Genomic DNA, 19,945 nt, shown 5'->3' with positions numbered 1-19,945 from the left:
CAAAAGATTTTTTTTTTTTTTTTTTTATTAAGGTAGGGTCTTGTAGCCCAGGCTGACCTGGAATTCACTATGTAGTTGCAGGGTGGCCTTGAACTCACAGTGATCTTCCTACCTCTGCCTCCTGAGTGCTGGGATTAAAGGCATGTGCCATCACGCCCAGTGACAAATCTTTTTCCCTTAGAGTGACATGAAAGGTATTGATAAACCTAAATTCAATAGTTTAAAATAAGCTTTTTCTTGAACTGACCTGTCACAGTACCTTAAACATGTCTCATAATACCCACAACAGTCACATTCTACATCCAGTTTCCATTAGCTGTCTCAACCCAGTTCTGTACTTCAGGTCTCCTGTTATGAGATAAGAAGGGAGAAAGGGGAAGAGAGAGCCAGGACTAGACCAGCATGTGGCTTAACTCCAAAGGAACTCTCCTCAGGGGAATGACAGTGTGTGAAAGACACCCTTCTGGTCTGCACCAGTAGCTGGAGGTTCAAGCCAGGCTCCTGTTTCCAGATACCTGGGATCAGGTTGACATCCTCCCTCCTCTCTCAGACCTCAATAGCACACAGATCCTCAATTAGTGCAAACAGACATGCAAGATGAAAAATTCTTCTAAGGAGGCAAGTCAAGAAATCATACACACTATTCATGAAACGAAGCTGGAGTAGAATGAGCCTAGCACTGCCTAGATTCCTGAAACAGTGGCAGTATTCTGTGCAGTACTCAAATGTAACTGTGCGCTCCAGTTTTAAGACTAACTTTAGCTTCTTCTCTCCTTCAATCTCTCCTTTTTTTTTTTTTCCCGAGGTAGGGTCTTACTCTGGTCCAGGCTGACCTGGAATTAACTCTGTAGTCTCAGGGTGCCTTGAACTCATTGCGATCCTCCTACCTCTGCCTCCCCAGTGCTGGGATTAAAGGCGTGCACCACCATGCCCAGTTTTCTTTTTTTTTTTTTAAGATTTATATTTATTTATTAGTGACAGAGAGAAGGAGGGAGGGGGAGAGAGAGATACAGAGAGGTAGAGAGAGAGAGAGAGGGAGAGAGAGGGAGAATGGGTGCGACAGGGCTTCTAGCCACTGCAAACAAATTCCAGATGCATGCGCCACCATGTGCATTTGGCTTATGTGGGACCTGCAGAATCAAACCTGGGTCCTCAGGCTTCACAGGCAAACACCTTAACTGCTGAGCCATCTCTCCAGCTCTGACTTCAGCTTCTGAAACCCCCCAACTTTACTTTTCCCATTCTTTCAATCATACATTCAAACAAAGAAATGAGAATGATCACCTCCATCTCATATAGTGGGGGTCCAAGAATATCTTTCAGAGCATGGAAATCAATCAGAATTGGCATTTCAGGTGGCAGGGTCAAGTCGGTAGTGTCATTGATAGATTCAGGCTTTGCATCTTCTATGACATGTTCTCTGCAGCCTAAGAGAGAAAAACTTATTTAGATATTCTGAGAGGCATGCTTTCGGCTTTGAAAGCTCACTAGGAAACATCAGTGTGGAGCTCAGTGCACTGCAGCGGGGCAGTCCCGTCCACGCATTCATTTACCTGACATCCACCTTGCTACCAGTGACGCTGGCTGGGGGGACAGTCTTCCAAGAACCCTTGGGGCAGCTACTTTCAATGACCTCATTCATCTGCCTTGCCTTACTTACTCTCTCTCTGCTCCATACAAGGGGCAACCTTGCCTTATTTTTAATTTGAATTCAGGTTTTATTAAGTTTCTTTTAAAATATTTTAATTTTTTTTTTGAGGTGGGAGGAATGGGCACAGTAGGGCTTCTTGCCAAGCTGATTAATTTTATATTTCATTCTTCATTTTGCTAAAGTACCCAATAACTTGCATTAATGTCAAACTGATGGCCCCCCAGGCAGTAAGGAAAGTTTGTAAAAGATTAATATTTTTATTTATTTGAGAGAGAGAAAGAGGCAGTGAAAGAACGTGTGAGAATGGTCACAACAGTACCTCTAGGCACTGTAAACAAATTCCAGACTCATGCATCACCTTGTGCATCTGGCTTTAAGTGGGTACTAGGGAACTGAACCTGGGTCCTTTGGCTTTGCAGGCAAGCACCTTAACTGCCAAGCCATCTTACCTTCTTTTCAACTGACATCCTTATATCAAGAACAATGTCTGGCTGGCTGTAGCAGCTCTCACCCATAATCCTAGTACTTAGAGGCTAAGGTAGGAAAATTGCTGGAAGTTCAAGGATAGCCTAGACTACAGAATGAGATGTTGCCTTTTGTCTCCAAAACACCCCCCACCCCAAGTCTGAAGTCATGCCCAGTGGTGCAGACCTGCATCTAGTACTCAGAAGATTGAGTCAGGAGGATCAGAAGTTCAAGGGCATCCTGGGCGACTCAATGAAGCTGTCTCAAAAATAAAAATAAATAAATGAAGAAAAAAAAAAAAAAGGGCTGAGGCCATAGCTTACTGGGAGTATGCTTGCTTAGGATGTTTGAATACTCTGGATTAATCCCTACTAATGTCCTTCAGAGACCAGATACTGAAAAGGCCAACACAATAGATTATTTACTGTTGACCAACACAATAAGGCTTATGACAAATTTTCAACTTCCTCTTCAGGGGAGTTTGATTAGGTGTCCCATTTTCTTTCTCCCCCACCCCTCTCTCTTTCTCTTCCTTAGGTTTTCTGAGATAGGATATGCTCAGGTTAGTCAGCCATGAACACACAGTCCTCCTATCACCCCCTCCTAAATGCTGGGATCATAGACATGTACCACGATATCCAACTAGATGTTCCATTTTCTTTTTTTCCTTTTGTTTATTTGCAGAGATAGATAGAGTCAGAAAAAGAGAGAGAGAAAAAATGAATGGGTGTGCTAGGGTCTCTAGCCACTGAAAACAAACTCCAGATTCATGCATCACTTTGTGCATCTGACTTTATGTGGGTACTGGGGAATTGAACCTGCGTCATTAGGCTATGCAGGCAAGCACCTTAACCACAGAGCCATCTCTCCAGCCCCTTTTATTTTTATTTATTTATTTGTTAGAGACAGAGAGAGTGAGAAAGTTGAGACAGAATGGGTGTGCCAGGGTCTCTAGCTATTGCAAATGAACTCCAGATGCATGCACCACCATGTGTATCTAGCTTACGTGGGCCCTGCATAATCGAACCTGGGTCCTTAGGCTTCGTGGGCAAGTACCTTAACCACTAAGCCATCTCTCCAGCTCCAGCTCCTCCCTCTCTTTTGAAGCAGGGTCTCATTCTAGCCCAGAGTGTCTTGGAACTCACTCTGTAGCCCAGGGTGGCCTTAAACTCAATGGCAATCTTCTTATTTCACCTCCCTCAGTAATGGGATAAAAGGAATGTGCTACTGCTCAGCTGGTATTTCTTTCTTTCTTTTTTTTTTTTCCTTTCAGGGAAGGTCTTACTCTAGCCTAGGCTGACCTGGAATTCACTACATAGTCCCAGACTGGCTTCAAAGTCATGGTGATCCTCCTACCTCTGTCTCCTAAATGCTAGGATTAAAGGTGTGTGCTGCTACACCCAGCTTGGTATCCCACTTTCTTTTTTCTTTTTTTTTTGGCTTTTCAAGCTAGGGTCTCACTCTAGTTCAGGCTGACCTGGAATTCACTATGTAGTTTCAGGGTGACCTTGAATTCAGTATTGTCCTACCTCTGCCTCCCGAATGCTGGGATTAAAGGCATGTGCCACTACACCCGGCTGGTATCCCACTTTCTCATGGGCAATGTAAACTTGGAAATGATAGAACCACAAGAGCAGTGTTTTTAAAAAAAATATTTATTTATATGTTTATTTATTTATAAGAGAGAGAGAAAGTGAGTATGGGTGTGCCAGGGCCTCCTGCTGCTGCAAATGAATTCCAGATGCATGTGCAACTTTGTACATATGGCTTAACATGGGCGCTGTCAGGCTTTGTAAGCAAGTGCCTCTAACAGTCAAGCCATCTCTCCAGTCCTCCCTCCCTTTTTTATATTTTTTATTTTTTGTTTTTTGAGGTAGGGTTTCACTCTAGTTCAGGCTGACCTGGAATTCATCATGGAGTCTCAGAGTGGCCTTGAACCACGGCGAGCCTCCTAACTCTGCCTCCTGAGTGATGGAATTAAAGGTGTGTGCCACCACACCCAGCTCCTCCACTTTTAAAAATATTTTATTTATTTGAGAGAGAGAGAGGAGAGAGAAGAGAGAAAGAGAGAAAGACGCAGATGCAAAGAGAGAAAGAGCACACTAGGGCCTCCAGCCACTGGAAACAAACTCCAGATGCATGTTCCACCTTGTGCATATGACTTATGTGGGGACTGGGGAATCAAACCTGGGTCCTTAGGCTTCGCAGACAAGTGCCTTTACCGCTAAGCCATCCTTCAGTCCCGGTCCCGTCTCCCCTTTTAACTTAGACAAAGTCAAAGTTTTGAATCTGTAAAATTCTGGCTCTATTCTGTCTTATAACTAGTCTTGCATTTTTTTTTTTAGTCTTGTAGTTTTTTAGTCTTGTCATAATTATTATTCTTAGCCAGGCATGGTGACATATACCTTTAATCCCAGCACTTGGGAGGCAGAGGTAGGAGGACTGTCATGAATTTAAGGCCATCCTGAGTCTACATAGTGAATTCCAGATCAGCCTGGGCTACAGCAAGACCCTACCTTGAAAAAAAAAATTATTATTATTGTACTATCTCCAGAAGTATGTAGAACAAAATTTTTCTTCTGACACTTTTCATACTACCTTCTGAAAGTGATTACTGTGTATATTAGTAAGCAATATATGGTAATTAGTTGTCTAACTGTATATGGAGAGAGATATGTATATATATCTTATTTTTGCTATGATTCTCTCATCTTTTTTCTTTTGTCCCTTCTTTTACCTCATGAAATTGAAAGAATTTTAAATTCCTTTTCCTCCAAAAGTAGTTTTGGAATATGTATAACAATAGCAAACCCTTAGTCTCTAATGCCAAACTAGAGACATCATGGGGTACCCTCTTCACAAATGAATTGTGGATAACACAAGAAAAAAAAAAAAAAAACCCAAGACTTTTTGGCTACCTGAAAGGACAAGTTGGGTTAAGCATTAGAGCCCCCCCCCCCACCTATCTCTGTGAAACTATTCTAAGACTGAACAGAAAGTCCTTCACATATTGCACAGTGCAATGCCTGAGTGAGAAGTGCTCATCTATTACATACATCCTTATCGGTGCACTGTAATTCCATATCATAACACAGATCTTTCTGAGCTTCTGATCGTCTTTTACAGTGGTTATTTGTTTCACAAAACTTTGAAATTTCTGGTCTACTCCACAGCTTGTGGAGATGGCAAACTTTCTGCCTGCCACTTTGTATTCCAAGAGTGAGAAACTCTCCACTGATAATCTGTTTAGCTGCACATAGATCTCAAAGCCGAGGAGAAAGCAAGCATCACTGCTTCATTGTCAGTAATTAACACGCAGCAGGAAAAGCACCATCTGCCTCAGGTTACTATACTTTACAGAAGCAGGAAGTGGACCTCTGAGGCCTCAGCGGGTGGACAGTGGCTGCAAACTGCTCCAATCTAAAGGGCTTTATGAGGAACTTTGCTGAGATCAAATTACTGCTGCTGGATTGGGTTTCACTGCTACAGGAGGAAGTAAGGCCACATGGGTGGAGGCCAAGCCACAATTATGGAACCAGTGCTTTAGTACATCCAACCCTTTTACCAATGCAGTGCTGGACTCCATGCTTTGGGCAACAAGGAAGCAGGGGTGGGAAGAGTTATTCCCAGTACAACTAGACAGTACTAAATAAAAGATGGCCACTTAGGCACCAACACCTGTACCATAATTTATTTAAAAATTTTATTTAGCCAGGCGTGGTGGCGCACGCCTTTAATCCCAGCACTCGGGAGGCAGAGGTAGGAGGATTGCCATGAGTTTGAGGCCACCCTGAGACTCCATAGTGAATTCTAGGTCAGCCTGGGCTAGAGTGAGACCCTACCTCAAAAAACCAAAATAAATAAATAAATAAATAAATAAATAAAATAAAAATTTTATTTATTTGAGAGAGAGAGAGAAAGAGGCAGATAGAGAGACGGAAGCACCAGGGCCTTCAGCCATTGCCACCTTATGCATCTGGCTTATGTGGGTCCTGGAGAACTGAACCTGGGTTCTTTGGCTTTGCAGGCAAGTGCCTTAACTGCTAAGCCATCCCTCCAGCCCTGTGTTATAAAAATTTAATAAGCAGTTAAGGCGTTTGCCTGCAAAGCCCAAGGACCCAGGGGGGCACACACGTCTGGAGTTATTTGCAGAGACTGGAGGCCCTGGTGTGCCCATTCTCTCTTTTTCTCTCTCCCCCTCTTTCTCTGTCAAATAAATAAATAAATTTAGTAAGTTCAGAACAAATCTGCACTTCAAGTGTTCATCATTTAAGCACATACTTATGATCACTGAGTTTTCTCTCTGCTTCTTGACTGCTGGTGGATATAAATAACAGCTTTGCATGCTCCCACTGCCACAGTGAAATAAATGCCCTTATGCTGTAAGCCAAGGGAAATCTTTGTTTCCTTAAATTGCTTCTTGTCAGGTATTTGGTCACAGTGAAAAGAAAAATAAATAATAAGTCTGGAGAGATGGCTTAGCAGTTAAAGCACTTGCTTGTGAACCTTAAGTACCCAGGTTCAATTCCCCAGAACTCATGTAGGCCAGATGCACATGATGGTGCATGTGCCTGGAGTTCGTTTTCAGTGACCTTAGGTCCTGGCCTTCCCGTTCTCTCTCTCTCATAAATAAAATAAAGTAAATTAAAAAAAATAAAAGTAATCAATAGAGAAAATTAGTATAAAGAAGTGAGACTGGGCTAGAGAGATTGTTCAGTGGTTAAGGTGCTTGCTTGCAAAGCCTGATGGCTCAAGTTTGATTTCCAAGTCCCATGTAAAGCCAGATGCAAAATGGTACCTGTACCTGGAGTTCATTTGCAGTGGTGGGAGGCCCTGGCATACCCATTTCTCTGACTGTATCCTCTCTCAGCTTTCAAATAAATAATAAATAAAAAAAATTTAAAAGAAGTTGGGCTATTGCTGTAATAAACATAACTGTGGCTTGTAGGAGAACTATCGAAGAGTTTGGAACTACAGGTTAGAGAAACTGTACAATGCTGTAAGCAGAGCCTAATGGATTGTGGAAGTTTGAACACATGGCCCCCAATATATTCACTGTTTTACTAGATTGTAGTTTGCATCTGTAGCCACCTGACTGGAGGCGGTGTCACTGGGCAGGTATTTTGCTTGTTTTTTTAAGGTAGGTTCTCACTCTAGCTCAGGCTGACCTGGAATTCACTATGTAGTCTCAGGGTGGCCTTGAACTCATGGTGATCCTCCTACCTCTGCCTCCTGAGGTGTGCCACCATGTCTGGCCACACCATGTCAGGTGTGGTGGTGGGTTTGAGATTTCAATCTAAAGATATGCAAAGTGTGCTGTGCTGTGTGGCTTTTGACTTTTAGGCTTGTGCTTCTCTGTGTTTGGTCCTGTGAAAGTAGGCCAGCTTCTTCTGCCATTATGGAACTTCCCCTGGATCTGCAAGCTTCAATAAATCCCTTCCTCCATAACTGTGCCTGGTCTGGAAGTTCATCTCAGCAAACCTGAAGCTGTCTGCTACAGAAGTTGGTACTGAGGAGTGGGCTGAGATGAACCTGACCATGTGGATGTTGGTCTTTTTGAACCTTTGTTTTGGAGGAATGGGCATAGGCTTGGGGCCTTCTGGAGTGGTGAGCCAAGTTTTATGGACTATTCTGATGAGAGTTTGAGAATGCTAAGTGCAGGCAGTATTGAACTTCGAGGCTTGACTTATGAGCTTTCTAAGGGGAAGGAAAGACTACAGAGGACTTTGTTGGAACTGGGCTACTGGCATAAGGGCTGGCTGTGTCCTGCTGCCCAGGCCCAGAGAGTTTAATCAAGGTTACATTTGTAATGGACTGATGTGCTTGGCTAAAGATAATTGAATTGAGAGATTTAAGGTTTTTTAAGCTGGAAAACCTCAAGCAAGTTAAAATTACAGGCTCAGAGACTGGTTTTAGGTTACTGCCGCTGCTATTGTCAATACGTTAACAATCTTAAGGAAGATGGTCCAAGTGCTTTACATTAAAACAATGGAAAGGATGCCTGAGAAAACACTATCACAGAAATGCAAACTCTTTTGGAAGGAGTTGACTGGAGAAGAAACCTTTTTCAAGGTTATGATTTATTTTGTCCCTGAATTAAGAATATGGCTGTGTCCTGCACACCTCATATTGGTTTCAGAAGCATGAAAAATGTGAGGAATGGTCATGAATTGCACACAGTTCCAGGAGTCACTGCTGAGATGTGGCATGAGGCAGGGCATGATGCCCTGATAGGCTGAATTGCCTTTGGAAGATGGACCATTGTTTGCTTGGAGTTCTGAAGATGTTTTGGATATACCAGGACTATGCAAGGGCTACCATGGAGTGCACGGTTGGCCTGAGATTGAAGGAAGTGTTCCCTGGCTACTCTGCCCATCTGGAGGGACAGAACTAGAAAATCTGCAGATATCAGCCTCTGGTTATATTGAACTTGAAGTCTGATGTTTGTTTGATGGTGGTTGAATTTGCACTGTTTTAATCTCTCCTTGCTATACATTATACCAGTTGAAAATGTTTACTCTGTGCCTTGATTTTATAGGACTTACTATCTTAAATTGATCAAGACTGTGGGGATCACTGAAATTGACCTGAGTACAATTTACAATGTGTGATGGTTATGAATCTATTGGGGACCAGGGGTGGAATGTGGTAGTTTGAATAGATGACCCCCAATATATTCACTGTTTTATTAGTTTGTAGTTTGCATCTGCAGTCATCTGGCTGGTGGCAGTGTCAGTGGGCTGATCTTAAGGTGAGGTGGTGGGTTTGAGAGTTCACTCTAAAGATATGCAAAGTATGCCTACCTGGAGTTCCTGAAGTGTGCTTTTGACTTTTAGGCTTGTGCTTCTCTGTCTGTGTTTGGTCCTGTGAAAGCAGGCCTTTTTCTGCCATTATGGAACTTACCCTGGATCTGTAAGCTTCAATAAATCCCTTCCTCCATAACTGTGGCTGGTCTGGAAGTTCATCTCAGCAAACTTAAAGCTGTCTGTTACATTGATTAATCTATATATTTTTAGGTAGGGTCTCGCTCTAGCCCAGGCTGACCTGGAATTCACTATGTAGTCTCAGGGTGGCCTTGAATTTACAGAGATCCTCCTAACTCTGCCTCCTGAGTACTGGGATTGAAGGTATGTGCCACCACCCCCAGTTCTACTGGGTCATTTTGATGACAGCTTGGAAGGTCTGAATGCTGATAAGAATGTGAAAAGAGGAATCTGAGCTCTTGAGCTTTTAGAGGAAAATAAGGACCCTATTGAGAATTTTACTAGAAGCCCTAAGAATCTGACTGTTCTGCTTGTGCCCAGAGACTTTTAGTGAAGCTGAATTCAAAATGGACAAGGTGTCTGGTGGAGGAAATGTCAAGACAGCCTAATATCCAGGTTGTTACATGGTTACTACTCACTACTCTTTGCCAGACTTACAGTGGGGTTGTGTGTGTGTGTGGCGGGGGCGACAGAGAGGAAGAGGGAGAGAGCACAAAAAGTACTAAAAATATGCAGTTTGTTGGGGAGAGGAACATGAATCAGGGTAAAATTGTGAATAGGAAGGGTGCTAACAAAGCAGGTATAACTATTAAAGAGATGATGAGTACCATGAAAGTGAGAAGAGATACCTGCAAGGAACAATAGGAGAGGCATCTTGAAGTAACTTACCAATGGACAGTTCATTTGAAAAAAGAGTACTGAACAAAGAGATCCTCCAATGCACCCTGCTGGACCATGGCTGCCTACGGAAGTGTTTTCCAGGTTCCGCCATGAACACAGATATAGACCAGCACAGCTGAGGTCCAAGCTCTGGGGCCACGCTGTATCTGGAGCTGGCAGTAGAACTTAGCATCATCCACATGGTACTTCTTCTGCAGGCATGTGAGATGTAAGAGTACAAGGGCTATGAAGGTTTGCACCAAGGTTTCAGAAACTGCCAAGACGTGGAGCAGAGTTGGATTCCCTGCATGGACCTCGTGGGAAGACTGTATGTGCAGCTGCAAGATGAGACCTAAACTGCAGTGCAGACTTCAGGATATTGGAGATGTGGAAACGTGGGACATTTGCCAAGAAAAGGCCACATGCGATACGTGCGTCAGAGTTGAAGAGGGGGCCTATCCAAGCCCTTTGGAGCATGATGAAGCCATAATGAGCCCTAGATACTGAACATGGAGTTGTAAAGAATACTGTACAATGACAGAGGTCAGTGTAAGAAAGTTAAAGATCCTCTCAAAGAGTTGTTTATATTTATCAATATACTGAAAACTTCTAAATATTCATAATCTCAGACTCAAGGATTCCTAATTTCAGGATTCATCCCTAAGGACACAGCCGTTTATCTGTGTTGTCATAGCAATACTACAGGTAATAGCAAAAATCAGACTTATGGGCTGGTGAGATGGCTTAGCGGTTACAACGTTTGCCTGCCAAAGTCAAAGGATCCCGGTTCGATTCTCCAGGACCCACGTAAGCCAGATGTATAAGGGGACGCATGCATCTGGAGTTCATTTGCAGTAGCTGGAGGCCCTGGCACACCCATTCTCTCTTTCTCCCTCTTTCTCTCTCTGAAATAAATAAAATATTTTAAAAAGCCATACTTAGTATAAATAATCAATCTTAGGAACATTTATGAGTATAAACTGTGGTTTTATTATTATTATTCTTAAGGGCAAGAAAATGATGAGTTACAAACCATCCTGGTCTGTGTAGTCAGACTATCACAGAACAAAACTGTTGCCATCAGATTCACATTACTGGCAGAAAAGACTCAACCAAGACCAGCTTGTGGGAGAAAGGGTTTGTTTTGGCTTACAGACTTGAAGGGAAGTTCCATGATGGCAGGGGAAAATGATTACATGTGTAGAGGGTGGACATCACCTCCTGGCAAACATCAGGTGGATAATAGCAACAGGAGGGGATGCCAAACACTGGCAAGAAGAAGCTGGTTATAATACTCATAAGCCCACCCCCAACAATACATGGTCTCCAAGAGGCTTTACTTCCCAAATCTCCATTAGCTGGAGACCTAACATTCAGAACACCCAACTTTATGAGGGACACCTGAATCAAACCACTACATTCTTCCCCAACCTCCATAAACTGATAGCCATCCATGATGTAAAATGCAAGGCATTCATCCAACTTTAAAAGTACCCATAGTTATTATCAATCCCAATGATGTTCAAACATCCCCATAGTCCAAGGTCTTTTAACTGAGCCACAACACTACCATCAACAAAAAACCCAAAACCCATAATGGCACAGAATAAACATTCACACTGAAAAACATGGCACTGGGCAGAGCAAAGGAATATTCAACCCATATAAGATTTAAAACAAACAGGGCAAACATCAAACTTTGTAGCTCATGTCCAACAGCTCTAACCAGTGATGAGTCTCCAAGTCACTTCTAACCAGTGACACATCTCTGGAGTTCCTCTACCTCTCCAGTAGGCTACTCACAGTCCTGGGAAACTTCACCTGGTGCCAGCTGCTCTCCTTGACAGCCATCCCATAGTCCTGTCATCTCTATTGGGTCTCTGCTGCAATCCATGGTTCATCCTCATGGTTCCATTGGGTTTCCATGCAGGTAATCCAACAAGCCTGCTTCACACTGCCCATGGCCATTTCCAAATGCAAAACCATGTTGAAAATTCAATGACCCTCTCTTTCCTGCATTTGTTATACTCCATAATACCAGGTGGGCTTCTTACTTGTTAATCCAGGGGGGAATAAGCTGACTTTGAAGAATTGGACACTTCTTCAGCATTCAGGCCCCTTAGAAAGAGTCTGAATTCTTCCTGTTGTCCCAATTCAGGACTGGCCCTAACCTCAATACTTGTAATCTCTCAAACAATTGCAGCTGACTGGGCAGCAGTTTTGGCCCAAAGATTTTTTTTGTGTGTGTGCCATATCCTTCTGCTCATACAGTACATTTTTACTCAATGTAACCCTGCATGAGTTCTCAGAACACAGGCATAACAGCAAACCTCTCACACAAACTGTTTCTAGTCCAGTCCAGGTAAAGCTCTTTCTCACCCTCATAAGCCAAACCTCACAGTCCATAGTTCTTACTGCATCCAGGTCTTTCAACTCTAACCAGAATAGTCCATCAAGCTGTACTTTCAGCACTGCAAGGTGTCTCTAAGGCCAAGATTTCAAATTCATCCACATCCTCCTGCAAAGTAGTTCCAAAAGGCTAAAGCCACAGAGTCATGTTTGTTTGTTTCTTTTGTTCTGTTTTGGTTTTTTGAGGTAGGATCTCACTCTAGTTCAGGCTGACCTGGAATTCATGATGTAGTCTCAGGGTGACCTTGAACTCATGGCAAACCTCCTACCTCTGCTACCCAAGTGCTGGGATTAAAGGAATGCACCACCATGGCTGGCACAAAGTAAGGTTTCTAGTAGCAACAATACCACTCCTCTGGTACCAACTTTACTATTGTACTTAGGTTCACATTGCTGGCAGTAAACACCCAACCAAGAGGAACTTGTGGGGAAAGAAAGGTTTGTTTTGGCTTACAGACTCACGGGGAAGCTCCATGATGGCAGGGGAAAATGATGGTATAAGCATAGGGTGGATATCACCTCCTGGCCAATATCAGATGGACAACAGCAACAGAAGATTGTGCCAAACACTGGCAAGAGAAAGCTGGCTATGATACCCATAAGCTCATTCCCTATAATACACTGCCTTTAGGAAGCTTTAATTCCCAAATTGCCATCACCTGAGGACCTAGCATTCAGGACACCTAAGTTTATGGGGGACACCTGAGTCAAGCCACCACATTCTTTTCCTGGTCCCCATAAACTGGTAACCATCTGTAGCAGACAGCTTCAGGCTCATTGAGATGAACTTCTAGACCAGGCACAGTTATGGAGGAAGGGATTTATTGAAGCTTACAGATCCAGGGGAAGTTCCATAATGGCAGAAGTTGGCCTGCACTCACAGGACCAAATACAGACAGAGAAGCACAAGCCTAAAAAGCTAAAAGCCACACAACATAGCACACACTTCAGGAACTCCAGCTAGGCACAGTTTGCATACCTTTAGATTGAAATCTTAAACCCACCACCACACCTTAAGATCTGCCCAGTGACACTGCCTCCAGCCAGATGGCTGCAGATGGAAACTATAAACTAATATAACACTGAATATATTGAGGGCCATCTATTAAAACTACCACACCATCCATTATGTAAAATGCAATGCATTCAGTCCAACTTTAGAAGTTCCCATTGTTTTTATCAATCCCAATGATGCTCAAACATCCCCATAGCCCAAAGTCTTTTAACTGAGCCGCAATACGAAACAAAAACAACAAACAACTCAAAAAACTCATAATGGCACAGAATAAACATCCATACTGCAAAAGAGGGCACTGGATATAGCAAAGAAAGGGTCAACCAATAAAAGATTTAAACAGCACAAACATCAAACTCTGTAACTCTAAGTCCAATAACTCTAACCCGTGATGACTCTCTAGAGTTCCAATTCCACCCACCCCTCCAGCTAGGCTTCTCACAGTGTCAGAAAAGTTTATCCAGTGCTGGCAGCTCTGCTAGGCAGCCACCTCATAGTCCTGCCTTCTCCACTGGGTCTCCACTGCAACCAATGGTTCACCCACAGGGCTCCATTGGGCCTACACACAGGTAATCCAACAAGCCTGCTTCACACTGCCCATGGCCATTTCCAAAATACAAAACCATGTTGAAAATTCAATGATCCTCTCTTTCCTGCATTTGCTATACTCTGTAATACTAGGTGGGCTGCTAACTTGTTAATCCAGGGGGAAATAGCATAGACTTTGAAGAACAGGACACTCCTTCAGCATTCAAGCCCCTTCCAAAGAGTCTATTGTACCAATGCAGGTCAGCTGGCCCAAATTCAAAGGCTATAATCTCTTCATACAATTGCAGCTGAAGGACAGAAGTTTCGGCCCAAAGATTTCATTTTTTTGTGCCATATCCCTCTGCTCACACCAGTCCATTTCTAAGCAATGCAACCGTGCACAACTTCTCAGGACATGAGCATAACAGGCAAGCCTCTCACACAAACCCCTTCTAGCCCAGTCCAGGCAAAGCTCTTTCTCACCCTCATAAGCCAATCCTCATAGTCCATAGTTTTTATTGCATTTAGTTCTTTCCTTCCACATTCCTCCCTCAAAAATCAGGTCCTGAGCCTGGCGTGGTGGCGCACACCTTTAATCCCAGCACTTGGAAGGCAGAAGTAGAAGGATTACCATGTGTTCGAAGCTACCTTGATGATACAGAGTAAATTCCAAGTCAGCCTGGGCTAGAGTGAGACCCTACTTCAAAACAAAAAAACAAAAATCTATATCTATATCTATATCTGTATCTATATATCAGCTTCTAAAAGCCAAAAGCCACATGGTCAGGTTTCTAGCAGCAATAATCTCACTCCTCTGGTACCAACTTTACTGTTGCAGTCAGGTTCGTACTGCTGGCAGAAAACACCTAACCAAGAGCAGCTTGTTAGAAAAAAGGGTTTATTTTGTCTTAAAAACTTAAGAGGAAGCTCCATGATGGCAGGGGAAAATGATGGCATGAACAGAGGGTGAACATCACCTCCTGGCCAACATCAGATGGACAACAGCAACAGGACAGTGTGCCAAACACTGCCAAGAGGAAGCTGGTTATAATATCCATAAGCCCACCCCTAACAATACACAGCCTCCAAGAGGCTTTAATTCCCAAACTGCCATCAGCTGCAGACCTAACATTCAGAACACCTAAGTCTGTAAGGGGCACCTGAACCAAACCACCACAAAAAGGAAACAAAACCAAGCAGGTGCATGCCTACAACCTTAGCACTCAGGAGGTCGAAGCAGCAGTCGTGTTAAGAATTCTAGGCTACCTGGGCTAGGTAGGAGTCTGAGGCAAGCCTGGGGTACACAGTGAGGCCCTGTCTCAAAGACAAAAATCCCATACAAACCACCCTTCCTTCTAATCAAGTAAAATCAGACGTAGCCCTTCAAATTGTTGTCCAAGTGTCTTACTATTAAGTTCCTTTGAAACATAGTTGAACTGGGGCAAGAGGAGAACACAGAATTTCACACAGCATATAATACATACAAAGTGACAGGATCCAGCCTCTGGCTTCCTGGTGTGCTCTGAATAGTTACTTTACCTTTTTTGTATCTGGTTTTCTAATAAGTAAAACTAGATTAATTATAACACCCTAGAGAGTTCTTGGGAAAACTTAATAGTGAGAGGTGCTGAGTTATACCATTAGCTCCTTTTTATATAGTATTATATAGTAACATTTACTGTACAGACTTCTGGGGCTCACTTATTCTTGCTCTATAACCCTTTTATTACAAGAACAGAAGGTATTCTCCACAACCTAATCTTACCCATAAATAGGGCTCTGATCACATTACTCAATTGCTATGAACTACATGTTAAATATGTATATTACAAAAAGAAACATATCAAGACTTAATACTTAGCTCTACGCTATACTATACATTACTGGTACATTTTTCTATAAATGATATCAAAATTCTCTAAAATAATTTAAAAGCACATTATTAAAAGTAATAGAGTACTACTTAATCAAATGCTATTAAGTGGAAGTTGCAGAGAAAGGACATGGGAAAAATGAGTAAAAGAAAAGGAGCTCCATCTCATCCCATAAGAATGAACAGCGTGAGGCAGCCAGGGGCAATGCCAGCTGTGTGCCATGGGGGTGCGGGGACTACTGCCCCCAGGGCTGAGGGAAGTGTGGGTGAGCTCTGGAGCCATGGCCACAGGAGTGTCTCCAGCTCCTGACTTCTCCGAGGAAGGAGGCTTTCCCTGAACAGCTGTCAGCTGCTGCTGGAAAATTCAAGTGTTCTTTTTTTTTTTTTTCTAAATTTTATTTATCTATTTGTTTATTAGAGAAGGAGAGGGGGACAGAGAGAGAGAGAGAGAGAGAGAGAGAGAGAGAGAGAGAGACAGAGGCAGATAGAGAGAAAGAGAATGGGCATGCCAGGGCCTCTAGCCACTGCAAATGAACTCCAGACACATGTGCCCCTTGTGCATCTATCTGGCTTATGTGGGTCTGGGTCCTTAGGCTTCACAGGCAAACTCCTTAATCACTAAGCCATTTCCCTAGTCCTCAAGTGTTCTTTTTTTTTCTCTACTACCTATTTCTTTCCCTTTGCCATGGAGAGTAGGTCCTACAAAATCCATGCAGGAAGGGAGGAGGAGGAGAAGCACTGAAAGGGGACTCAGTTGATAGAATGCTTTCCTAGCATGTAGGAAGCCTGGGTTTAATCCCCTGCACTGTACAAAAAAACAGCATGGTGGCACATGGCCGTGATCTCAGCATTTGGGAGGTAGAGGCAGAGGATCAGAAGGTCAAGGTCATCCTCCACTGCATAATGAGTTTAAGGCCAGCCTGGGATAGGTAAAACACTGTCTCTAAAAAGTAAAAAAGAGCTAGGCGTGGTGGCACACACTTTCAATCCCAACACTGGAAAGCCTTAGTTCAATGCCACCTTGAGACTACATAGTGAATTCCAGGTCAGCCTGGGCTATAGGGAGATCCTACCTAAAACAAGCAAACAAACAAACAAGTGAAAAGTAAAAGCTCTATGCCTTTGGAATATATACCCTGCAGGTAAGACAACCAATGGAAGCCACAGAGGTCACAGAGCAGAGCCAAACCCCTCCACAACCCCCAGGGATAAGGTGACAATGGCCCTTACCAGACAGCCCTAGGATGGACACCTGCTTTCATCCTTGCTCAGAATGATAAGTCCCCATTATCACTCTTTTCTTCTCTACTCTGTTTTCTGAAGCCCAGTTCCACAAGCTCCAAAGCTACATTTTGTGGTGTAGGGGCCTACTCTCATAGATTATGAAAGAAGTGTGTGTTTTCCCATGAAGCAGCCCTTTCACGGAGGGTGAAAGGATGGGGATGCATAAGAACCATGCTCATGACAGCCAACAACAGGTCCATAGACAGGGGCTAGTTCTCCACAGGAGTGTTACTATTTGTGTCATATTAACACGATGTCTTCAGGGAACAGCTCCTTGACAATGCCTAGGTCATCTCCTGAGGTTAAGGAACTCAGGAAGAGCCAGGAATTCAAAAAGTAAAAAATAGAACATGATATTTGAAACCTTAAAAGCTGGGCAGAAAGTCAAAGATCTAGTCCAATTCTCCATTTTGTATCTAGAGAAACAGATTCCATGGGATGAAGCAAACTGCCAGGGGCCCACAGCAATCACAAACGCTTTAGGGCATCCTGACTCAGAGTGTTGTGTCACAACCTACAGCCCTGTCTAGAAAAGCCACTATAGCTCAGGAGCTCTTGACAAGGTAAGACGGAGGTAAATCTAAAGACAGATTATTTGAACTGGACATGGTTGTTTCTACCTATAGTCCCACCTACATGAGAAGCTGAGGCAGGAAGATCTCTTAAGCCCAGGAGACAGAGACCAGCCTGGGAAACACAGAGACACCAGTTGAGCATGAGAGAGGGATGAAGGGAGAAAGGAAAGCCCTAAGTTCATTGTTATTCATTTTGTAGGTTGTATAAAACTGAAGCAAAAATGTTTCTTGTCCATAGAAATCAAAATGGATTTTGTGGAGGTATAGTTGATCCTCTTCTCCCCAAGAAGCAGGTTTGCATCACTCTTTAAAAATATGTGTCTCGGGCTAGAGAAATGGTTTAGTGGTTAAGGCACTTGCCTGCAAAGCTTAAGGACCCATGTTCAACTCTCCAGGTCCCATGTAAACCAGATGCATGTTGGGGCATATATCGAAGCTTCATTTTTTAGAACTTACTAATATTCCATTGCATTTACACATCACATTCTGTTTCTCTACTTACTGGACACTTGGATTGTTCTACTTTTTAGCTTATGTGAATAGTATTGCTTATGAACATGACTATGTAAGTATCTGTTGGAGTCCTCACTTTCAGTTCTTCTGGCCAGGAATGGAATTGCTGTTTGTGTTGTAGTGCTGTGATTAACTTTTTGAAGAACCACATTATCTTCCTCAGTGGCTGCACAATCTACCGTTTCCTTGCACGGCTGTTCTAATTTTTCCACATCCCTGGCAGCACTTACTTTCCTTTTGGAAATTATTATCATCATCCTACTATCCATCTCATTGTGGCTTTGCTATGCATTTCCCTAGTGACTAAGGTTGGCATGCATCTTTTCATGTGCTTGCTGACCTAATGTCTTCTTTACAGAAATGACTATGCAAATACTCTGTCCATTTTTTTTTTTGAGGCAAGCCCAACAGACTGTCCTTTTTTTTTTTTTAAATGTGAGAGAAACAAGAGAGAGAGAGAGAGAGAGAGAGAAAGGGAGAAAGGGAGAAAGAATTGGCATGCCAGGGCCTCCAGCCACTGCAATTGAACTCCAGATGTGTGCATTCCCTTGTGCATATGTGTGACCATGTGTGCTTGTATCACTGCATTTGGCTTATGTGGGACCTGGAGAGTCGAACCTTCACGAGTCCTTAGGCTTTGCAGACAAGCACCTTAACCACTGAGCCATCTCTCCAGTCCCTCTGTACATTTTCAAATGGTTTATTTGTGTGTAATTGTCAGGAGTGTGTGTGTGTGTGTGTACATATACATATACATATACATACATACATACATACATACATACATACATATTCTGGAGGTCAATCCTCTACCACAAAGGATTTTCATTGTATAGGTTTCTTTCACTTTTTCACTAGTGTCCCTTAAGGTATAAAACTTTGTAACTTAGATGAAGGCCAATTTATCTTTTTCTTTTTTCTTTTCTTTCTTTTTTTTTTTTGGTTTTTCAAGGTAGGATGTCACTCTAGCAGCTCAGGCGACCTAGAATTCACTGTGTAGTCTCAGGGTGGCCTCAAACTCTCCGGCATCCTCCTACCTCTGCCTCCCGAGTGCTGGGATTAAAGTCATGTGCCACCATGCCCAGCTCTTTTTCCTTTTTTTATTTTGCCTGTGTTTATAGCGTCTTATTTTGAACCTACTGACAACTACACCATCATGAATATTTCTCTCAAAGCTTTTTGTAAAAAAAAAAAAAGTTTTATAGTTTTAGGCCTTTAGTTCCATTTCTAGTTAATAATGATAGTGTAAAAGTCGAAGTGTAATGTCAAAACGCACAAGGACAAGAAGTTTTCCTGGCACCACTTGTTGAAAAGTCTGTTCTTTCCTCATTGAAGGGTCTTGGCACCCTTGTTAAAAATCAGTCCATGGGTTGAAGTGATAGCTTAGCAGTTAAGGTGCTTGCCTGAGAAGTCTAAGGACCTAGGTTTTTCTCTTTTTTCTTTTTAAATATTTTATTCATTTATTTATCAGAGAGAAAGAGATAGAGAGAATGGACATGCCAGGGCCTCTAGCCATTTCATATGAACTCCAGACACATGTGCCCCCTTGTGCATCTGGCTTACATGGGTCTTGGGGAATTGAACCCAGGTCCTTAGGCTTCACAGGCAAATGCCGTAACTGCTAAGCCATTTCCCCAGTTTACTTTTTTTTTTTTTTTTTTTTTTTTTTCGGTAGGGTGTCGCTCTAGCCCGGGCTGACCTGGAATTCACTATGTAGACTCAGGGTGGCCTTGAACTCATGGTAATCCTCCTATTGCTGCCTTCCGAGTGCTAGGATTAAAGGCATACGCCACCATGGCCAGCTTCCATTTCTATTATTCCTTTTTTCCTTGGGCATCCTTTCCATTGTTTCAATATAAAGTTATTAGACCATCTTCTTTAAGACTGCTAGTGTATTTGACAATAACAGCTTCAGTAACCTAAAGACTAGTCTCTGTGTCTATAAACTTTATTATTATTTTGTTTTTTCAAGGTAGGGTCTTGCTCTAG

At 42.8% G+C, this 19,945-nt stretch overlaps 1 protein-coding gene across 1 annotated transcript in view; it reads right to left on the bottom strand.

Annotated features, from left to right (window-relative positions):
• Positions 1-19,945, bottom strand: part of Lonp2 (lon peptidase 2, peroxisomal) — a 129,288-nt gene that overhangs the window by 21,062 nt on the left and 88,281 nt on the right. Inside the window, exon 12 of the mRNA XM_045130631.1 lies at positions 1,285-1,427. Within this exon, the coding sequence (XP_044986566.1) occupies positions 1,285-1,427 (143 nt within the window). The remainder of the gene's footprint in view (positions 1-1,284; positions 1,428-19,945) is intronic.

This window comes from Jaculus jaculus, chromosome 1 (genome assembly GCF_020740685.1).
Source record: "Jaculus jaculus isolate mJacJac1 chromosome 1, mJacJac1.mat.Y.cur, whole genome shotgun sequence".
Classification (NCBI taxonomy): domain Eukaryota; kingdom Metazoa; phylum Chordata; class Mammalia; order Rodentia; family Dipodidae; genus Jaculus; species Jaculus jaculus.
Note: the sequence above shows the minus strand (reverse complement) of the source record. Positions and strands in the feature narration are given on the sequence as shown.